Source organism: Oryza sativa, chromosome 3 (genome assembly GCF_034140825.1).
Source record: "Oryza sativa Japonica Group chromosome 3, ASM3414082v1".
Lineage (NCBI taxonomy): Eukaryota > Viridiplantae > Streptophyta > Magnoliopsida > Poales > Poaceae > Oryza > Oryza sativa.
In genome coordinates this window covers 5,966,582-5,987,884 of record NC_089037.1, presented here as the reverse complement: position 1 = coordinate 5,987,884, position 21,303 = coordinate 5,966,582, and the positions used below count along the sequence as shown (strand labels likewise).

At 38.0% G+C, this 21,303-nt stretch overlaps 1 protein-coding gene across 1 annotated transcript; it reads left to right on the top strand.

Moving 5' to 3' along the window:
- The first annotated feature begins 774 nt into the window (after positions 1–774).
- On the top strand, positions 775–20,323 carry LOC4332045 (DExH-box ATP-dependent RNA helicase DExH14). The gene is made up of 49 exons (XM_015774461.3): positions 775–1,161; positions 1,244–1,296; positions 1,413–1,581; positions 1,683–2,127; positions 2,205–2,270; positions 3,358–3,462; positions 3,550–3,849; positions 4,995–5,111; positions 5,219–5,278; positions 5,414–5,485; positions 5,592–5,708; positions 5,775–5,936; positions 6,174–6,239; positions 6,312–6,464; positions 6,542–6,625; positions 7,015–7,089; positions 7,163–7,294; positions 7,360–7,425; positions 7,616–7,681; positions 7,776–7,898; positions 8,525–8,674; positions 8,970–9,182; positions 9,254–9,409; positions 9,492–9,716; positions 9,796–9,897; positions 10,003–10,083; positions 10,257–10,337; positions 11,076–11,276; positions 11,361–11,477; positions 11,799–11,921; positions 11,989–12,078; positions 12,157–12,282; positions 12,397–12,459; positions 12,651–12,739; positions 13,323–13,413; positions 14,229–14,378; positions 14,460–14,651; positions 14,804–14,869; positions 14,944–15,099; positions 15,191–15,334; positions 15,706–15,773; positions 15,866–16,031; positions 16,141–16,203; positions 16,746–16,841; positions 16,973–17,140; positions 17,271–17,441; positions 18,347–18,496; positions 19,032–19,163; positions 19,893–20,323. Exons 1-49 carry the CDS (start codon positions 1,055–1,057, stop codon positions 19,974–19,976), a joined length of 6,252 nt encoding a protein of 2,083 aa, XP_015629947.1. The 5' UTR covers positions 775–1,054; the 3' UTR covers positions 19,977–20,323.
- Positions 20,324–21,303: the final 980 nt, after the last annotated feature.

Genomic DNA, 21,303 nt, shown 5'->3' with positions numbered 1-21,303 from the left:
ATTGATACATGAAGGCCCATATGTCGTAAAATGTGAGAGGTAAAAGTGGCAAAAAGTAAAATGCCCCCTCGTGTGTGTTTTAGGCCATGTTTTTTTCTCCCACAAAAGTTGGATGGAAATTTAGATATTCGTGAAACGTTTTTCAATCTGCTAAACGGTGTGTTTCATGTGAAAACTTTTTATATGAAATTTGCCCTAAAATATTACATAAATATATTTCAAGTCTGTAATATGTTAGTACTACCTCGTTGTTATATTTGATCTCATGAGTTTCAAAGCCTATCTAAAGGTCTGTTTCGGGAGCTTAAGATTCTGAAAAGCAGCTGGTTGGTAAACATCTTCCGAGAGAGAATATGGAAAAGTTGGGTTTCACAGCTTCTCAGAATCTGGACCAAAAGCTGAACTGTTAGAGGAAACTTCTGATTCTGAGAGAAGCTGTAGTAGCTAGAAGCTCCCCAAACATGCCCTAAGGGCCTGTTTAATTGGAAAAAAAATTTGCCCCTGCATATCATATCAGATATATGTGGACATAAATTTGAAGTATTAAACGTAGTCTAATAACAAAATAGATTACAGATTCCGCCATGAAACTGCATGACGAATTTATTAAGCCTAATTAATCCGTCATTAACAAATATCTATCGTCTCGTAATTTTCTGACAAACTGCGTAATTTTTTTTTCTCCCTTTAAATACTCCAGCGTGAAATTTTTTGTTTAGAGCTAAACATGCCCTAAGTAATAAGGGGAAAACAGCCCGCGCGCGATAGTCCGGTGTCCGGACGAGACCGATCCAAAACACCAGTAGACCACCAGTAGTAGTCCACCATCCCGCCGGCGCGACCGCCTCCGGCGCTTTCGTAGGGGGCAAGCTGCTTGCGCGCGGCAGAGGCCTCTCCTCTCCTCCCTTTTAAGGGCCTTGGCGTCGCGGCGCGATCCAAACCGCCACTATCCCCCAATCACACCGACAACCCGATCGCCGCATCGCCGCCCTCGCCGCTCCGCTCCGCCTCCCGCACCGAAACCCTCGCCGGCGGCGGCAGCCGCTACGCCGAGATGCTCGCGCCGCTCCCGCGCCTGACGAGCGCGCTCCGCGGCCACTACGACGCCGACCAGGCCTACCTCCTCCGCAAGTCCGCGCTCCAATCCCTCAAGCTCCCGAGGTTTATCCCTCTCTCTCTCTCCCCTTGCCGTCCCCAAAATCCCAATCGCCGCGGGGAGAACCTAACGATTTCGCCTCCGCAGGCCGCGCGACGAGTGGGAGCTCGCACGGAAGATCGTCCCCGACTGGGACGATGGTAAACGCCTCCAAAACCCTCGACTATCGTGTTGCTGCGTCTGCTGCGCGCGAGCGCTTCTGATTTTTTCCTTTTTTGATACAATAACTGGTTGCGATTGCCCCCTTGTGTTGCAGCGCCCAGTGATGTGCGCCAGGCGTACAAGCAGTTCCTCGGTGCCGTGGTGGAGTTGTTGAATGGGGAGGTCGTGTCTGAAGAGCTTCAGGAAGTTGCCCCTGCTGTGTACGCCTTGTTTGCTGGCGATGATACGCAGTCTAATCTCGCTGACAATGTCCTTCGCAGAAGGTAATGACACAATTGTTATGGTTCGAATTTGTATGTTCAATTGATGATTTCATGTAAATGCTTTGGATATCCCAGTACTTAAGATGTGCCTATCTCCTCAGGAATGAATTGGAGAACCTTGTGGGTTACAGTGTGCAAGACTCTGTTTTAAAGAAGCTAGCTCAGTTAGCTCAGATGCTCTGTTCTCTCCAACGGGCAAGGGGCCATGAACTTGTTCAGATAAATGCAGATGAAAGTATTACAAGTGAATTTGGAGCAAACTTTGATTTCAAACCACCTTCTCGTTTCATTGTTGATGTTTCCCTTGATGATGACCTACCCTTAGGAAGTGGTGTATTGAGCTCTAAACCTGCTGAACATGATCAATACGATGCCAGCAGCGCATCCGTAAGTCATAATTCAGTTTCTCCTGGGGGTTATGTAAATTTGAGGTGGCTAAAGGATCAGTGTGATTTGATAACTAGAAGTGGTGGCTCAGTTCTCTCAGGAGATGAACTTGCAAAGGCTTTGTGCAGAGTGCTCCTATCTAATAAAGCTGGCGATGAGGTTTGCAATGCTGTGGAGTAAACTGCTTTTAGTCTTTCCTTTTGTTGCTATAATAATCTAATAGCACCACTTCGCAGATAGCTGGTGAACTGTTGGATCTTGTTGGTGATGCTGCTTTTGAAACAGTTCAGGATCTCCTTTCGGTAAGAGCGGAAGGCCATTTTATTTTCCATGTACAGTTTATTTTGCATGTTGTTCTTCATACATGATACATGGATAAGATAACCAAAAGAAAGATTATGAGATGACCTCAATTGTTATAACTTGTATTGATATCAGCTAGATGTTAGTATTTCTGTATATGCCACTTAGTCCTGTATTCTGCAACCTATCTAGGAAGTAGGGCATATGTACCAGACTAATTCCAGGACTCACTTTACTGGTACAAATCACACAATAAGATCACTAAAACCTCCTAGTTGGCCATATATATCCAAAGTCTATGGTGTAGCCAACATTCAGAACTGTCTTGGCTCTGTTTAAGTTCAAATTTTGACTGCTTGTCTTTTTGCGGAAAATTTATAAATACTTGAGCATATATTATATTACTGAAGTGTGTAGCGCCATAAATATAATCATACAACTTTCATCCATCATAAATATAATCATTTAAAATTAATCTGTCATAAAAGTGATATGGCCGTAGTCAACAATGTCAGTTATGTGAGAAACGGAGGGAATAGTGAACACTTAGTACAACAAGAAGATTATCCATGTCCCAAATAGTAAGTCGAGTGCTAGAGGACTACCTTAAGCCTTATTGGTGCTGTTTTATTGTGGCTACCTAGCGATACCATGAAAAGGAGCCACACAGTAAATGAACTGTTCTTATGAGGATATGCACACATGAGAAATATCGAAACAAAAGGGGGTGGACTTCAGTGAATTTTGGACTCTGGGACATACAAATGTAATGCTGGATTTCTAATACTATGTGCGTGTCAAAAAGTACTTTATCAGGATCTGATGCTTTATTGATCATTAGGAAATATGATAGTGATCGGTGAGTGGTCACTGGTGCAATTATTTCCTATGGGCTCACCCTGATTTCTCAGCACATTTCCATATTTAGAGTTAAATATCTCGTTTCAAGATTGCAAAGTTCCTTATTTATGGTTCAGTTCATTAATACATAGTGGATTTCATTTGTTTATCATGATAATATTTTTTTTTTATTTTTGGTCTGCCATATGATAATGTAATCAAACATGATCATGTCATGCCCTGCAGCATAGGAAAGAGCTAGTGGATGCAATTCAGCACGGATTGATGATATTGAAATCAGAAAAAATGTCTTCAAGTAATCAACCAAAGATGCCAACATATGGCACACAAGTATGCCAACTTGGTTTTTTGATTGCTTCCAACTTCCTATGTTGTGGATACCTTGTTAAAAGTTAAATGCCCTTTCTCGTATTGTAGGTAACAGTACAAACAGAATATGAGCGCCAGCTTGATAAGATTAGGAGGAAAGAGGAAAAACGTGGCAAGCGTGGTACAGAAACTGCAACAAATGATATTTTTTCTGATGATTTTTCATCATTTCTCCTGGCGAGTGAAAGAAAGCAGCCATTTGATGATGTGGTTGGGACTGGAGAAGGGGCGAACAGTTTTACTATAACTTCTCTTCCTCAAGGGACCACAAGGAAACATATGAAGGGGTATGAAGAAGTGAAAATTCCACCAACTCCAACAGCACCACTGAAAGCCAATGAGAAGCTGGTACATCCGTGTGTTACCCTTCGTTTGCTTGTGCAAGTGTTTTTTAATTGATTTGAAGAAGCTGTGGTTCTGTGTTACATTAAAAGAAACCAATGAAGCAGGACAAGCCATGCATTACAATTAGTAGCAACATAGCCATGTGCTATGATGGATACCCATAAATATGCTATAATCTCTAGAGTTAAAAATACAGAAACATATTTATCCTCAACTCTGATATTATACAAATGGCTATATGTGATCAACCAAAAATCTAAATACAAAAATATGCAAGGAATGTGTTTTTATGTAAAAGATACCACAAACAACTCACACATTCCCTCATATATCTAGCCACAAAAGATCTTGATGGTGGGATGGTTGTAGAACATACCATCACCCCCAATTCCTCTAAGGAGTAAACATTTTAAGATGATTGCCTGGAGTCATACTTGTTCTTTTTTTTACTTGCAACAATCTTTATGTAACTCTTTGACCCAGAGTGAATGTTTAGAATGTGGATTAATGAATACCTAGTACTCCCTCCGTCCTAGATTATAAACATTTTTAGAGTTGGACACGGTTATTAAGAAAGTTGATAGAATTAAATGAGGGAGTGTTGTGATTGGAGGAGACGTGGAGGTAGGTGGGAAAATTGAATGGTGGAGGTTTGTGATTGGTTGAGAAGAGAGTGTTGGTGGAGAAGTTGTTATATATTGGGACAAATTCTAAAGGCTAGAAGTTGTTATATTTTGGGACGGAGGGAGTACTAAGATTATCATGGCCTGAATGGGTTGGCCACCATGCATGCAGTTTTGCTCTAGGGTACTCTCAGATGCAAGCTACTGCAGGTCAGGGTTCACGGGTCAGCCAACCAGATGAAACTGGTTTTGAAGTTTCAACATTATCTGCTGGTGAAGGACTGAAGGGATCAATTTGCTTCACAACTTTCTTGTCTAACCCACTGCTTTAATCCGTGGGAAAAAAAACCCACATTTTGCATATGCGCGATAGTAGTCTTTCTCTTCTTTAATTTGCTTGGCAAAATGGTTTCACTTGCATGAATCTTATAAACTCTTCAGAATAAGAAGATCTTAACAACTGATTTCATGTCAATAGTGGTGTTCTTTTGTTGGTAACTATGGTGTTCTCTTTGTCTTCGCCAGATTGAAATAGGAGAGTTGGATGAACTCGCCCAAGCTGCTTTCCAGGGATACAAGTCACTCAACCGTGTTCAGAGTCGTATTTTTCAAGCTACATACTACACGAATGAGAACATTCTAGTGTGTAACTAAGTCTGCGAACCATGCAATTGCACCATTTTTTTAATATTAGACTTGTGCCATTTCATGTACTTTTGTTATCATAGCTAACTTGCATCGATTTTCAGGTTTGTGCTCCAACAGGTGCTGGCAAAACAAATATTGCAATGATTGCTGTTCTTCATGAGGTATTCATTGGCGGAACCTTGAAAAGCTACCCAATTCTACAAGCTGCTGATTTCTACCATTATCCCCCTGTTTTATCTGCTCGTTAAACATCTAGTTGGGAACCTTAAATATTGGGTTGGGCACTTCTTTTGCAGGTCAAACAACACTTCAGAGATGGCATTTTGCATAAAAACGAATTCAAAATAGTCTATGTTGCCCCTATGAAGGTATTTCTTCTTTCCTATTCTATGTTTTTTTTACCAGGTCACCTGATCTATGTTATTGTTCAATGTTCTGATTGTTGTGGCATTTTTGCAAAATTGTGCCATTTAGGCTTTGGCTGCAGAGGTAACATCCACATTCAGTCGCCGATTATCTCCGTTGAACCTGGTTGTTAGAGAACTTACAGGAGACATGCAGCTGACCAAAAATGAGATTGAAGAAACACAGGTATGCAACTTTGTTTCATTATTTTCAGTTGCAGGTCTGAGCTGTAATATTTGGTGCTTTCCATAGATGATAGTGACTACTCCTGAGAAGTGGGATGTTATTACACGGAAAAGCAGTGACATGTCACTGTCAATGTTGGTGAAGCTTATAATCATTGATGAGGTGCACTTGCTAAATGATGATAGAGGTTCAGTCATTGAGGCGCTAGTTGCTCGGACTCTTCGCCAGGTCAGTCTTTTTAAAGGAGCCCCTTCTCCTTTTCCTTTTGATGTGGAAAGGGTCCTTATGCTTAATGATGGCAAAAATTAAACTTGAATGATCTGTAAAAAACTTGTGGCTGTTAAGATGGACATGCTTGAAATTTATTACGCATCCATATGACTAAGTCTTTAGATCATGAATGCTCTTGTTTAGATCTTGTCTTTTACCCTTGATTTATATTTATGAATAGTCTGAATCTTACAGGTTGAGTCTATGCAATCAATGATTCGCATTGTTGGCCTATCTGCTACCCTGCCCACTTACTTGGAGGTCTGTTACCTTAAATTCCATGTATGCTACATGAAATTGCATATTACTGATACCATGAAATTCACATTTCAGGTTGCACAATTTTTGCGGGTTAATCCAGATACTGGTCTTTTCTTTTTCGATTCGAGTTACCGTCCAGTTCCTCTTGCTCAACAGTACATTGGAATCAGCGAAAGGGATTATGCCAAGAAAATCGAACTATTCAATACATTGTGCTATGAGAAGGTCTCTTTTTGTATATCATGGTCCCATATGGATTTCTGCCTCGTTACCTATCTTTAATTTCTGTGTTAAATTAATAGGTTGTGGAGTCCATTAAGCAAGGTCACCAAGCATTGGTTTTTGTTCATACTCGTAAGGATACGGGGAAAACTGCTAGAACATTGGTAAGCCACATACTAGTGTTTAGCGTGACATCGTTTAATTGCTTTATAGAACTACTATAATAATGTTTTCCTATTGTTTTCTATTTTCTTTGTATGTGCTGGATATCTTTTTTCTTTTACCAAAATACTGCAGGGGAAGGCCCCACAGTGCAGTTTTATTTTAATTATAATTAAAAGAATAATTTACATGTTACATTACAAGCCATGAATCCAAATGGATATTACTATTTATCAAGTGTTAGAATGCATGCTCTTAAGTTCTTCCTTATTGAAGATTGTTTGTAGCAAGTGATTCTGGACTCATGTTTTTGTAGTACCAAATATGCTGTGTTTATATAATTTATTCATTTGAGTATTCTGGTTTCTAATTCTTTTCACATGCTATGCAGATCGACCTAGCTGCAAATGCAGGAGAATTGGAGTTATTTTCATGTGCTGACCATCCCCAATATGCATTAATCAAGGTATGTTGTTACCTTTATCTGTAGCGTTAATTTGAATCTACTAGTCATGATTCAACTAGTCTTTTGGTTGCAGAAAGATGTTAGCAAAGCCAAAAGTCGTGAAGTTGCAGAATTTTTTGAATCTGGTTTTGGTATTCATAATGCTGGAATGATTCGATCAGATAGAAGTTTGATGGAGCGCTTGTTTGCTGATGGGCTCCTGAAAGTAAGTACTATTCTTTTCAGCCAACCAACAGTTTTGACAAGGGTTGTAACATATTTCTGTTTTAGGTCCTTGTTTGTACTGCAACATTGGCTTGGGGAGTGAACTTACCGGCTCATACAGTCGTTATAAAGGTCAGTATCTGCTTTTTGGGTCCAAAACAGACGTGTGACGGCAACACCCAGTTTCCTGGCATCTATTATGATTACTTTTGTGACTGTATTGGTAAATTGTAATATACTGTTAATATGTCAAGTGTTAGAATTCATTTCCTCCAGTTTAGTAAACGAAACACTAATAAATACGGTGACTTCCCACAAACAGGGAACACAACTATATGATCCTAAAGCTGGTGGATGGCGAGATTTGGGGATGCTTGATGTGATGCAGGTACCGCTTTGAACTTGCCTTGATTCTGACGTGCTATATTCATTTCTAGCTAGCTAAAGTCTATGTTTCTAATGTTAATTTTATTTTTTATTAGATCTTCGGGCGTGCTGGACGACCGCAGTTTGACAAAAGTGGCGAAGGAATTATTATCACGACACACGACAAATTGGCTTACTACTTAAGATTATTAACAAGTCAGCTTCCGATAGAAAGCCAGGTTAGCAAATTACTTTTTGATTCGGAGAGTATTGAAATAAGGATGCGGAAAATATCAGTCAGCCTTTATCTTAGTTCAGTTATGGGGCGAAGAAAAGATTCAAGAGGATATGGCCCTAACATTGAATTGTTGAGAAAATGAATATGCCATGGCCAAACATAAATCAGTCACACTTCCCATTTGTCTATATTAACCCCTAGGTGGTTGACTAATTTTCACATAAACCTATTTTTGTTTACCATGTCAGTATCTTCTTAAGATTATTTATGAAGCCTTGAAAAAATTGCATAGTTATGTGGAATGCCTTTTCCACATGTACATGTGGGTACCTGCACTACTGTCATTGACAAACGGGCTTTAAGACTACTGTGAATTTCTAATATCCAAACCAATCAGATATTCAAAAACCAGATTCATTGTAATGTCTTCGGCACAAATACATAGCGCTTTAGATGGGTAGGATAATGCATACACTAGTAAGGCCCATAGATACATTTGGAAATACATCTTGTAGTTTTCTTTCCTCCCTTTGCTTCTTGGTCTTGGCTGGTGGTCAGTTGGTTGATGTTGCATGTTCATTCGGTTTGATTTGAATTTGACTAATTGTGGCCATGTTCATCGTGCAGTTCCTTGGATCTTTGAAAGATAATTTGAATGCTGAGGTTGCCTTGGGCACTGTTACAAATGTCAGGGAGGCCTGTGCCTGGCTTGGCTACACATACTTATTTATAAGGATGAAGACTAATCCTCTGGTGTATGGAATAGCTTGGGAAGAGGTATCCTTTTCTTCCCTTGTTTACATATTCGATGCAAATGATGTTGCATAAGCTTATTCTGGAAAGTATGTATTTTGCAGTGTGAATTGAATGCAGTGCTGTATACTAACTTTTTATGCATTAGCACTTGTGGAAATGTGACGTATTATCTGTATTTTACTAACGATCGTTTCTATCATGTGACAAGCAAGATAATTGTCCTTTTTATCGTGCTTCATTGCACAGTTGATACTCATGTTCTGGTTTTCGAATCTAACTTTAACCTTTATCAACTCCCACCCTTATATTTGTCAAGGTTATTGGAGATCCTTCCTTGGGTTCCAAGCAAAGAGCGTTTATTATTGATGCTGCACGTGCGCTAGACAAGGCTAAGATGATGCGGTATGATGAAAAGAGTGGCAACTTTTACTGCACAGAACTTGGTCGAATTGCAAGCCACTTTTACCTTCAGTACTCCAGTGTTGAGGCTTACAATGAGATGCTTCGGCGTCACATGAATGAGAGTGAGGTAAGGTTTTATCTCTTTTTGTTTGGTTGATGCTTGTGAGGTTGTACTAATCATTCTGGATACTGCCTCAGGTGATTAATATGGTGGCCCATTCCTCTGAGTTTGAGAATATTGTAGTAAGAGAAGAAGAACAGGATGAATTAGAATCCCTTTTTAAGAATGCATGCCCACATGATATTAAGGGGGGGCCAACTGACAAACATGGGAAAATTTCAATTCTCATACAGGTATCTATTGGATAACTACTGTTTTTCCAATGTCTTGAGCCTAACAACTTTCTTTAACCAATCACTGGTATCAATTTTGCAGGTTTACATATCGCGTGCTCCAATTGATAGCTCCTCTTTGCACTCTGATGCTCAATACATTAGTCAAAGCTTGGCTCGCATTATGAGGGCATTATTTGAGATTTGTCTGCGCCGAGGGTGGTCTCAGATGACATCCTTATTATTAGAGTTCTGCAAGGGTGTTGACCGCAAAATATGGCCCGAACAACATCCACTTAGGCAGTTTGACAGAGACCTTTCTCATGAGGTTTGTTATCTGCTACAGCTGACCAATAATTTACATTTTTATGTGTTTGCTAATATTTTTTATGTGTTCTCTGAATTAGATATGTAAAAGACTTGAGGAAAAACATGTTGATCTGGATCGTCTTTATGAGATGGAAGAAAATGATATCGGAGCTCTTATTCGGTTTTCTCATCTAGGAAAGGTATGCCCTTACTTAAGAAGTGGTACCTGTAACTTGCAAGGTTGATTTGAATACCGCAATCGCTGAAGAGTACTGACTAATGAAATTTACATTCTTTTGCTGAAGGTGGTTAAACAATATGTTGGATACTTTCCATATGTCAACTTATCTGCTACTGTGAGCCCAATCACCAGGACTGTTCTTAAAGTAAGGGCTACTGTGACCTGTAATTATTTCTTTTCTTAATAAAATTTCTAGCTGTGGGGGCCTCCTCTACTGTGGTCTTGGTAACAAAATAAGTAAGGGCTAATGCTAATTGATTAATCTGAAAGAAATACCAAATTAGTTGATTATTTATGCCTTCATCTCTTGCTTTGTAGGTGGACCTTCTTATAACTCCTGAATTTTTGTGGAGAGATCGTCATCATGGCATGTCGCTACGATGGTGGATTATTGTTGAGGTTTATTACTTTGCATATATTATTTTGATGCTCCTGCCGCTACATCATTTTAGAGTTGTAGCATAACATATCTTCCACCATTTTGATTGTCTTATTGCTTCGATGAAATATTCTCTTATAGTCTTGTTAGAGATCGCTTTTTTTGTTGACTCTGTTCAGTACTGTATGAAGTATGGAACTATGGATAATGCACCTCTTTTTTTAGTATGAATGTTTTGAGGATTCCAACTATATTGGACAGTGATATTGATTCGTGGATAGCAAATTAGTAACTCCAGAGACAGTTATAAATCTCACCATCTTCCTCAGCAACCTTGTCCATCAACTGTATCACTCATGCGGTTATACTAAAAGCTAACACAGTGTTGTGGGCCACGACAAATATCAAATAAATGTATCATAAATTCTGAGTGTAAGAAATGCAAAATTATTATTTTGAAAGAAACTAAAACGCTATAGATGTAGTCACTTAGGATCTACAGATAATGCAATCCTTTTTCCCCGCAAAAGATCCTACAAATTCACAGAAGGGTGATAGTATAGAGTGCTAGAGGCTAGTATTATCACCACCAACTCTTGTTTTTAAGTGGTAGAGGATATACGAAGCATGTATATTCCCTTTTATATGTTTTTAATTTGATCCTGTAGAACTCTATCTATATTTATGTCATGCATTAATGTATTTACCACCAAGTGATTTAGGAAAATGCGTTGGTAACATTCAGTTTTATTTTCCAGGATTCTGAAAATGATACTATTTATCATTCAGAGTTGTTCACACTAATGAAGAAGGCAAGAGGAGCACCTACAAAGATTTCTTTTAATGTACCGATCTTTGAACCTCATCCACCACAGTACTACATACGGGCCATATCAGATTCCTGGTTAGGAGCAGAGTCACTGTTTACTGTTTCTTTTCATAACCTTACCTTGCCACAGGTGAATTCGACGATGTCTTGCTGTAGTTCTATAATGTTTTCTTTTGACTTATCATATACTGAAGTTTTCAGGTGTTCTTTACAGACACAAATAACACACACTGAACTTTTGGACCTGAAGCCTCTTCCATTGAGTGCTCTTGGCAACAAGACGTATCAAGATCTATACAGATTTTCCCATTTCAACCCGATACAAACACAGGTTCGATTGAAAATCAAATTATCTTGCGTTTTAGTTGTCCATGTTACATCTGCATGTTATAAAGATGACTGTAATTACACTGCATAACCTTTCTATTTGGCTGGAAGTGGAAGACTTCATTATGAAAGGCTCATAAAATCAAGAATCAAGAAAAAACTTTGATTAAAAAAAGAATCAAGAAAAAACAACCAGAAGCTCATGCTGTGAATTTCTTTTACTATATAATGGCCAATGCATATATCTGTTAATGCATGCAGACTCCACTTGAATTTTCTTTTTTATATGTTTGCTTTTTATAATCTGATGTTATCTTTTTTTCAGGCTTTTCACGTCCTCTATCACAGCGACAATAACGTACTCTTGGGAGCTCCAACTGGGAGTGGCAAGACGATTTCTGCAGAACTAGCAATGCTTCATCTTTTCAACACACAACCAGACATGAAGGTTAGTTCATTAAATACTTACAATGAGCTAAGATTGTTTCTGGAATTGATTTTCAACACCCTTTCAGGTAGTTTACATTGCTCCATTAAAGGCTATAGTACGGGAAAGAATGAATGATTGGAGACAACGTCTTGTTACTCAGCTTGGGAAGAAGATGGTAAAGGGCAATCTGTTCTTCTAATTTTCCAATACACCAATATATATATAACTTATCTCAAGTAATGTGCTTTGGCAGGTTGAGATGACTGGCGACTTCACTCCAGATATGATGGCCCTATTATCAGCGGACATCATAATTTCTACCCCTGAAAAGTGGGATGGGATTAGTCGTAGTTGGCATAGTAGAAGTTATGTTATGAAGGTATGAGTTTTTCACTTTCTACATTAGCTTTAACTATTTGCTGATTTGTAATTTTGCTTTACTTTGTGATAAATAACACTTCTATTAAGTATATCTTGTTAAGCCTGTTAATAGGTTGGGCTCATGATATTAGATGAGATACACCTTCTTGGAGCTGACCGTGGCCCTATTCTCGAGGTATCATTTCTGGAAGTCAAAGACATGCAACACATGTTATGGTCCATAAGTAACTTCATTTACTTTAACTCTATCTCAGGGCAACATAATTTATTGTCTTCTGCATTCATCTTAATCCCATCTATTCATGCTGTGCTTGTTTTTCAAAGTTATCTTTTTGCCAATTGTTTACCATGATGATTTTTTTTCAGGTCATTGTATCAAGAATGCGATACATATCATCACAAACAGAACGTTCAATTCGGTTTGTTGGTTTATCAACAGCATTAGCCAATGCTCGGTATGTTACTAAGGGAAACTTTGGCATGCAATCCTCTTATCCCCTATCACATAGGAATACCTTCTACATGACTAGTTCTATATAGATCTGTATGCTGTCCACAACCTTCTATACATGTATTTTTGCTCCATGGATTGCAGAAGTCTAGTCACATCAACTGTTATGAGTGGTTACTGCCTTACTTGTGGTTGATGGTATTGTTAACCCTGGTTGTTGGAGTCCTGATCATGATCAATGTTACATTGATTTTGATTTTGATTTTGATTTTTGTGTTAGATTGGTGTGAATTTTAAGCTCTTGAAAATTTTATTAGTGCCTCCATCCAAAAATATAATTTCTAGCGTTCAAAATTTGCCTCAAAATATAGCAACTTCTCCACCTACTCCCTCATCTCATGCAATCACAACCGATCTCTAATTAAATTTCCCCACCATCCTCATCTCAACCAATCACAGCCCTCTCCTCATTTAATTTCACCTACTTCCTTAATACCCGTGCAGAACTCCAAAAAGGTTGTATTGACTGTGCACTTGTGCACTATTTTCCTTTGGCTGACATCTTTCCATTTGTCATGGTACTTCAGTGATTTAGCTGATTGGTTGGGCGTGAGAGATGATGGTCTATTCAATTTCAAGCCCAGCGTGAGGCCTGTACCTCTTGAAGTGCATATCCAGGTAAGTAGGATTTTCACATTAACTGAAGCTCCTATTCTGGCTCAAAAAGAGCTAACACAGACTTTTTTTTAGCACAGCCATTTGCCCCATTGTATTGCTAACTTTACCTGGAAAATGCATCAAGCTGTTGTTTTCAATATATGTACACACACACACATGCACATTTCTCTTACAATGGATTAGTATTTGTTTTGATGTATTCTTGAATGGTTCTTAAGAAAAGAGAAAAGACTAAAAAGAGGGTACAACTAGGTCCATGTTGCATTTTGCTCAAGCAGGTCACTACATTTGATTTTTAGTGAGCAAACCTAATGAGGGTGGTGTGAAATGCTTGTAAGTCGTAAGTAATGCTTTGCACCTCTTCTAGTTGCTTAACGGATGCGAGATAAACATGTACATGAACCAACATACTTTGACTGCAGGAAAGTAAAATGCAGAATGCATGTTATTATCTCATTGATGGGTATGGTATGAGTGTGCTTACTTTGCGAAATTAGTGCCCCTCAGCCTGTGTAGCCATCCAACTCAGCTATATTAGCCCACATTTCATGATCAGTGACAAAGTTTGCATCAACAAATCAAATTTTGGTTGACTTGTTTGATCAAAATGCAAGATGTGTGACTTATTCCACCATCCACTTTGCAAGTTTGGTGCTTCCGTTCATTTTATTCTTTAAGAAATGCATTAGCAAGCATTTGAGAAATCTATTTTTAAGAGTATTTGCTTGATGGGCCACCTTTTGTTACTTTCAGTTTCCTACTCTGTGTAAACATCTCTATCATCAATTCATAGTGCCTTTGTTTTATACCAACAGGGATATCCTGGGAAGTTCTACTGTCCAAGAATGAATAGCATGAATAAACCAGCATATGCAGCAATATGTACTCATTCACCAGACAAACCAGTTCTGATTTTTGTATCATCTCGTCGGCAGACTAGACTTACTGCTCTTGATCTCATCCAGGTGGATGCTGTTTTGGATTCTTTTATTTAATGGATATATAGATAACTGCTATCTTATACATTTACTGTACTCTTATTACAGCTTGCTGCATCAGATGAAAAACCAAGGCAGTTCCTAAGCATGGCAGATAACTCTCTCGACATGATTCTTTCACAAGTCTCTGACACCAATTTGAGACATACTCTGCAATTTGGAATAGGTCTGCATCATGCAGGTCTAAATGATAGAGATAGATCCTTGGTCGAGGAACTCTTTTCAAACAACAAGATTCAGGTTTGTTTGGCGTCAAGTAGTGTTTTTTTTTTCCTGTAAACATGCTATTCTTTACATTTAAGTAAGATTATTGCGATTTCTCTTGCAACCCAAGCTAATTACATACCTGGGCTAATTTAAACATCATTTCTTGTTGCTTGATGTTTTTCCAGGTACTGGTATGTACTAGCACACTGGCTTGGGGTGTTAATCTTCCAGCTCACCTGGTCATAATTAAGGTAACACAATGCTATATATTTTGTTTGTCTTCAATTGTCATTTTCCTGAGAACTCATTTAATCGTTTGTTATAGGGAACCGAATACTACGATGGCAAAACAAAAAGATACATCGATTATGATATCACGGATATTCTGCAAATGATGGGTCGGGCAGGTCGACCACAATATGACCAACATGGCAAAGCTGTTATTCTTGTTCATGAACCAAAAAAAAGCTTTTATAAGAAGGTTTCATATTACTTTTTCACTTTGTCTGCCTAACAAACATTCTAATGCATATTTATCTGAAGTTTAACAATGAATATTGTAATATTCTCAGTTCCTGTATGAACCATTCCCTGTTGAAAGTAATCTAAGGGAGCACTTGCATGATCACATAAATGCGGAGATTGTTTCCGGCACTATCAGTAATAAAGAGGAGGCGATCATTTATCTTACTTGGACATACCTGTACCGAAGACTGGTATTTATCTCGTGCAATCCATTTCTTTACTCTTTATGTCCTTGTAACTTACATTGAAGAAACAAAAGTATTTAGTCAATCTGGTTTCAGCATGCTTTGTGTTCTATCTCAACTCAATTATTTGGGTGGAAACCGTTCCTACTCTTGTAAAGTTGAAAACAGAATCATTACTATAAATCATATGGCTAGTAGTTGACAATTGATGCAGTGAACTGTCGACATTCTTATTACACTGGTTAAATCTGTGGCTATTTGAAGTTTTCAGCTAAAAATGACTAAAGACTTTAATTCAGTGTAACTTCTTATATGTTCATATGAATCTATTGTATTTCCTTTTGGTTCGTTACCAACATTTGGTTTCTGCATGGCAGGTTGTTAACCCAGCTTACTATGGATTGGAAGATACTGAAACGTACACCTTGAATTGCTACCTCTCAAGGTGATGATGATGACTTCTGTTGTCTTAGATCTCATCTGCCACTAGCTATAACATCACATGAGACCAATTACTTCTCACATTTATCTAAACAGGCTAGTGGAAACAACATTTGAAGATCTTGAGGACAGTGGATGCATAAAAGTGGATGATCACTCTGTAAAGTACTTGATTTTGGGAAAGATAGCGTCACAGTATTACCTTAGTTACCTTACAGTCTCAATGTTCGGGACAAATATAGGCCCCAACACATCATTAGAGGTAAGTAAAAGTGCTGCCCCATTTGTTTGCAACATTATTAGTTCAACCTGCTTGTAGTGCTAGTTGATTTGGAATGCCTATATAACTAACAGCCTAAATTGCTTTCTAGGCATTTGTGCACATACTGTCAGCTTCTGCAGAATTTGATGAGCTTCCTGTACGCCACAATGAGGTAATTTCTCCTATTACTTTTTTCAGAGAGCAATTGAATACTTGCTCCAGTAAAAGAAATATGATGTTTGACCTTTTTACGCTCTTCGAGGTGCTACTTTGACCATAATTTTTTTATTAGGATAAATTTATAATATTGTGAAAGTGCTTCTCACGAGAAATCTCGCATAACATTTCCATGTTCTCAAGCTAAGGATTTTATTAAAATTGCATTTATAGTCGAAGTTTCTGAAGTTTGACCAGATCTTTTCGAAAACGCCATATATTTATAATCACAGAGAGTTAGTTCATTTTCAAACTGGTAGTTACTTCTGCAAACACTATCATCCATTGGACATAAAACAATATGTAGGCAAATTTAATATTTTGATTAATGTTCCCTGTCCTTTCATCTACCAATTTACAAGATTAATGTGTATATCTCGATGGAAAGAAATTGCTATTCAACCAGTTTGTAAATGCATTATGATCTTAGTCGGGCCTGAATTTAGTTGTTATCATGGTGCAATCTTTTGTTGTATTCAATGCTCTTTGCTGATTCAGGATAACTTGAACCGAACCCTGTGTGGAAAAGTCCCGTACTCAGTTGATCAGCAACACCTTGATGACCCACATGTTAAAGCAAACTTACTCTTTCAGGTAAGTAGATTTGAGCTTATGATTGGAAATTTGGAGTATCATCTTATTTTTGTACTGGCATTTTTATGATAACATTTGAATGCACAATGAATGGTTATTACCCCCTTTTTTTCCCTATTTCTTGCTTGCAGGCACACTTTTCCAGAGCAGAATTACCAATTAGTGACTATGTCACTGATTTGAAATCGGTTCTTGATCAGAGCATACGTATTATACAGGCTATGATTGACATATGTGCCAATAGTGGATGGCTTTCAAGCGCATTGACTTGTATGCATCTTCTACAAATGATCATACAGGTCAATTTCATTGTCTCCGTTTTCTCTCTCTCCCCCCCCCCCCCCCCCCCTCTCTCAATTTGTTGTTAGTCCTGTATCAGAATCCCAAATAGATATATTGTTTTGAACTAGACTTCATTAACTTTGTCAGGGTCTCTGGTTTGAGAGAGATTCATCTCTCTGGATGCTACCATCCATGAATGATAATCTTCTAGATCATCTGAAGGGCAGAGGAGTTTCAACAATTCCAGCCTTACTAGGTCTCTCTCGTGAAGAATTACATAGGTTGCTTCAACCATTTTCTGCTTCTGAGTTGTACCAGGTACTGCTTGAGAGTTTGGACATACTAACCTTATTTGGAAGAACGATTTTATTTTTTGGTATTTTACAATGGTAGCTGAAAACAGATTATTTGCAATCACATCGCTGTATTTCATTCTTTGCCCAGCCCTTTTTGCAGCCAAGAGGAAATGCAAACAGAGCAGATTCTTTTTTTCTCTTATCAGAATGTGGTGACTGTTGTGAAATCAGCACCACCCAACATTTTTAGTGTTATTATTGTTTCATGTACTGTATTCTAAAAATGAGAAGAATGCTAGGGAATCTGCTATTCAATCCTGCTTAAGATATCATGTGTTAGGTTCACCCACCTATCACTATGCTTTGTACCAGGGTTAAAACCCTGGGTTGGACATTTTTTTCAACTTTACCAAGTAAATCATGGACCATACTCGTTTTTATCTCAGTTTACTTTAGAAGTTTGTAGAATTATCAGCTTCAAAGAACACATAAATATGTATGTACCCTCAGTCTAATGAACATTAAATAGCAGTAGATAACACTCACAGGAGCGATGCAAATTCTGGACCTCAGTGGGAAATCCGGTTCTGCTGATAACCAGCAGTATTTGAACCGTGCTCAGCAGAACTTTAAATTTTCTAGCTCTACAGTATTTACTGTTGTAGTTATTGAATATTTTGTACGATATAACAAAATGTCTCAGGATCCTAAGGTTTTCTCTATTGTGTAGCAAGTCAAAACTCCGTGTCACTCCTTTACATTTTGTATAGCTGGGTAATTTTGTAGTTTCTGTGCAGTTGTTTGACTTGTTTCCCTCAAAAATAGTTTCCTTGCAATTATCTCATTGGTTTTTATCCACATAATTCTCGATGGAGATGTCATCACATCATTAACTCATGAATGAATGCTGGATTTTGCATTATGCAGGATCTGCAGCATTTCCCTTGTGTGGATGTAAAACTTAAGCTTCAGAATGAAGATAAGGACCAGTCCAGGCCTCCAATTTTAAGCATTAGATTGCAAATGAAAGATGCGCGCCGTTCAACATCAAGAGCGTTTTCCCCTAGATTTCCCAAGGTCAGTAACTATACTGATTACATGAAATGTACAGAGTTCACTAATCACAGTGAAGTACCAGGCTACTGGTTTTAATATTACTTATATTACTATTTTCTTTATGTTTGTCACTTTTTGACATTGATGACCTCTTCGATGAATATGCTTGATTGTTTCCTATTCTTATTATATGATGGTTTTTATATAAAACAAATAGGAGTACAAGATTTGGTGAAGATTGTACTATAATTTGTCTGATCTAAATACTTTTGTGTGTATGATTTTTTTACTTCATGCATTCTAGGACAACAACTAAAGAAGGGGTAACTATTTTGAATATCCATGCAAGAGTATGCCTGAAGAATAACTACCTTTGAGAATTGTAAATTAATACTGGCTCAGCATAACAGTACGAAAGAAACAAATCAACTTATAATCTGCAAAATTGATATATGTTATGGAAATCTAAGTGAATGATTCATAATACAAAGTATAGAATTATGTGCTGGGACTGTGTGCTGATCTGTATTCAACATTTTGATACTGTATTCTGTAGGCAAAACAAGAAGCTTGGTGGCTGGTCCTTGGGAACATTAGAAGTTCAGAGCTCTATGGTCTGAAAAGAATTAATTTTATGGATCGGGTGGTTAACACTCGGATGGAATTGCCAGCAATGTTTGATATACAGGTATTAAAACACTACACCATGTGCAAATTTTCTAGGCTAAGCTAAGCTCAAGGTAAAGATTTTTATTACTGTTTTGAGTGATTCAAGATGTCTGTGCCCGTGACTTCCATATGTTCCATATTTTGGCTTGTTGATTCTTTTGATTTTTAGTTCTAGGCAATAGCAATGACAAACTGATTAGCAACTTAGTATAACGAGCCTTCAGCATCTCAAAGCTGACACCAAATCGTTAATAGATTACCTTTTGTCTTGTCATTTGTGATATTTCATTGTGTATCAGCTAGAAAATGTTAGTCTAGCAGTATTTCAGGATGATGTATATTGTTGAACCTGAGGAATAGACAAGTTGTATGTACCTTGAACTTAGCTGGACAGATTGAGAATGGTTGGAATTTTACTCCTTGCCAGTTACAGGTCGAAACTACTCTATTCATTATTCGAATTCAACCTATTGTGTCAATTTTCTGAGCCTTCTTGAATTTTTAGCAAGCAACATAGAGGAATGTGTACAAAGTAAAGCAATAAAAAACTGGGAAAAAGAACTACCAGTACCACTAAACTAAGCTTTCCGTGCCACTGTTCTGGATGATTCTGTTATTTTTGTCTTTTCAAAAATAACTGGGAGAGTTAGATACGTTGTTGGAGATCTAGCTCAAACTGTGTGCTTAGCTGGTCCACTGATCCTTATTAACCTTTTTTATATGTACTGATGGGGCGATTCTTTTTCAGGAGACGAAGCTAATTTTGGTGTCGGATTCCTACCTTGGGTTTGATCAGGAGTACTCACTTGGGCATCTTGCAAAGGGTGTGTGATGCTCTTGTTGGCTTACCAATGCAATGCTCATCTACTGTAGGGCCCAACACTCAGCAGTGCCGATCTTGCCGTGGTTTAGTTGTTCAGCATATCTTATCTTAAGAGCCCTTGGGAGCTTACATACAGTATGACGGGCCGCGAATATTATGAAATGAACGGTGGCGGTGGCTCATTCATCTCATTTCTCCTTCATCTCATTGTCTATTACCAGCCATAACAGTCAATGTTTATTAGCCTCTGGCCTTAAATTTTGTTAGTATTAACCATGGGTATTAACCTCAGCCTAGAATTTCACGAATGCTTCATTTGCTTCAACAATGCATGAATTTTGGCTTTGGCCTGGAAATATTCGTGTATTAGTAATTTGGTCCAAAGTTTCATGAGAATTAAACATTAGGCTCAAAAACGAGTGTCTATTAGTCGTTGAGCTAAAATTCCAGGAGTATTAACATTGGGCCTATAAAAGCATGAGTATTAAGGCTTTGGTCCAAAATTTAATGAGTATTAATATTGGGAAAAATGTATGAACATAACCTCTGACCCAAAAGAATTTTTGGTCCAAAGTTTTAAAGAGTATTGGCCTTGAGTTTAGAATTAAAATTTCATAGGCATTCACTCTAGGCCCAAAAGCATACGAATATTACACTTTTGCAGGAAATTTTATGACCTTTGGCACAGAAACACATTAGTATTAGACTGTCCCAATATTCGTGAGCACTCCCTTCGTCCATAATATAGTGTCCTTTTAGCTTTGAATCACTGTCCAAGTTCTATTTTAGAGAAGGCGGTAGTTTTAACTTTGTGCTCAAAACGTTTTGCTTGGGCAAAAAAGGTAGTTTTAGCCCTCGTCTCAATAACATGAGTAGCCTTCGACATAAAATTCAATGAGTATTAACCACAAAAAAACACATGAATAGCTATTTGCATAAATTTTCATGATAATAAACTGTCCCCCCAAACACGTGAATATCATCCATCTGCTGAGAATCGTGTATATAGTTATTTACTTATTTACCTTGGAAATTGCGTTCGGCCTTGGGTCGGGAAAAACATGCTAATTATCCCTTCGCTCCAAAATTATTCACCTTAGGTCCAAAATGCATGAAAGCCTTGGCCCGAAAAGGAGTGAATATTTAACATTTTAACCATGGGCACGTGATGTTTATTCTTTAACAGAAAATTTGATTAGTAACCTTGGATCCAAAAATAAACAATTATTGTGGCCCAAAAATTAATAAGTATTAGCCTTAAGCAAAAATGTGTGAATATTTGCTTTTGGCCCATAATTTCATGAGCATCACCTTTGGCAAATGCATAAATATTATC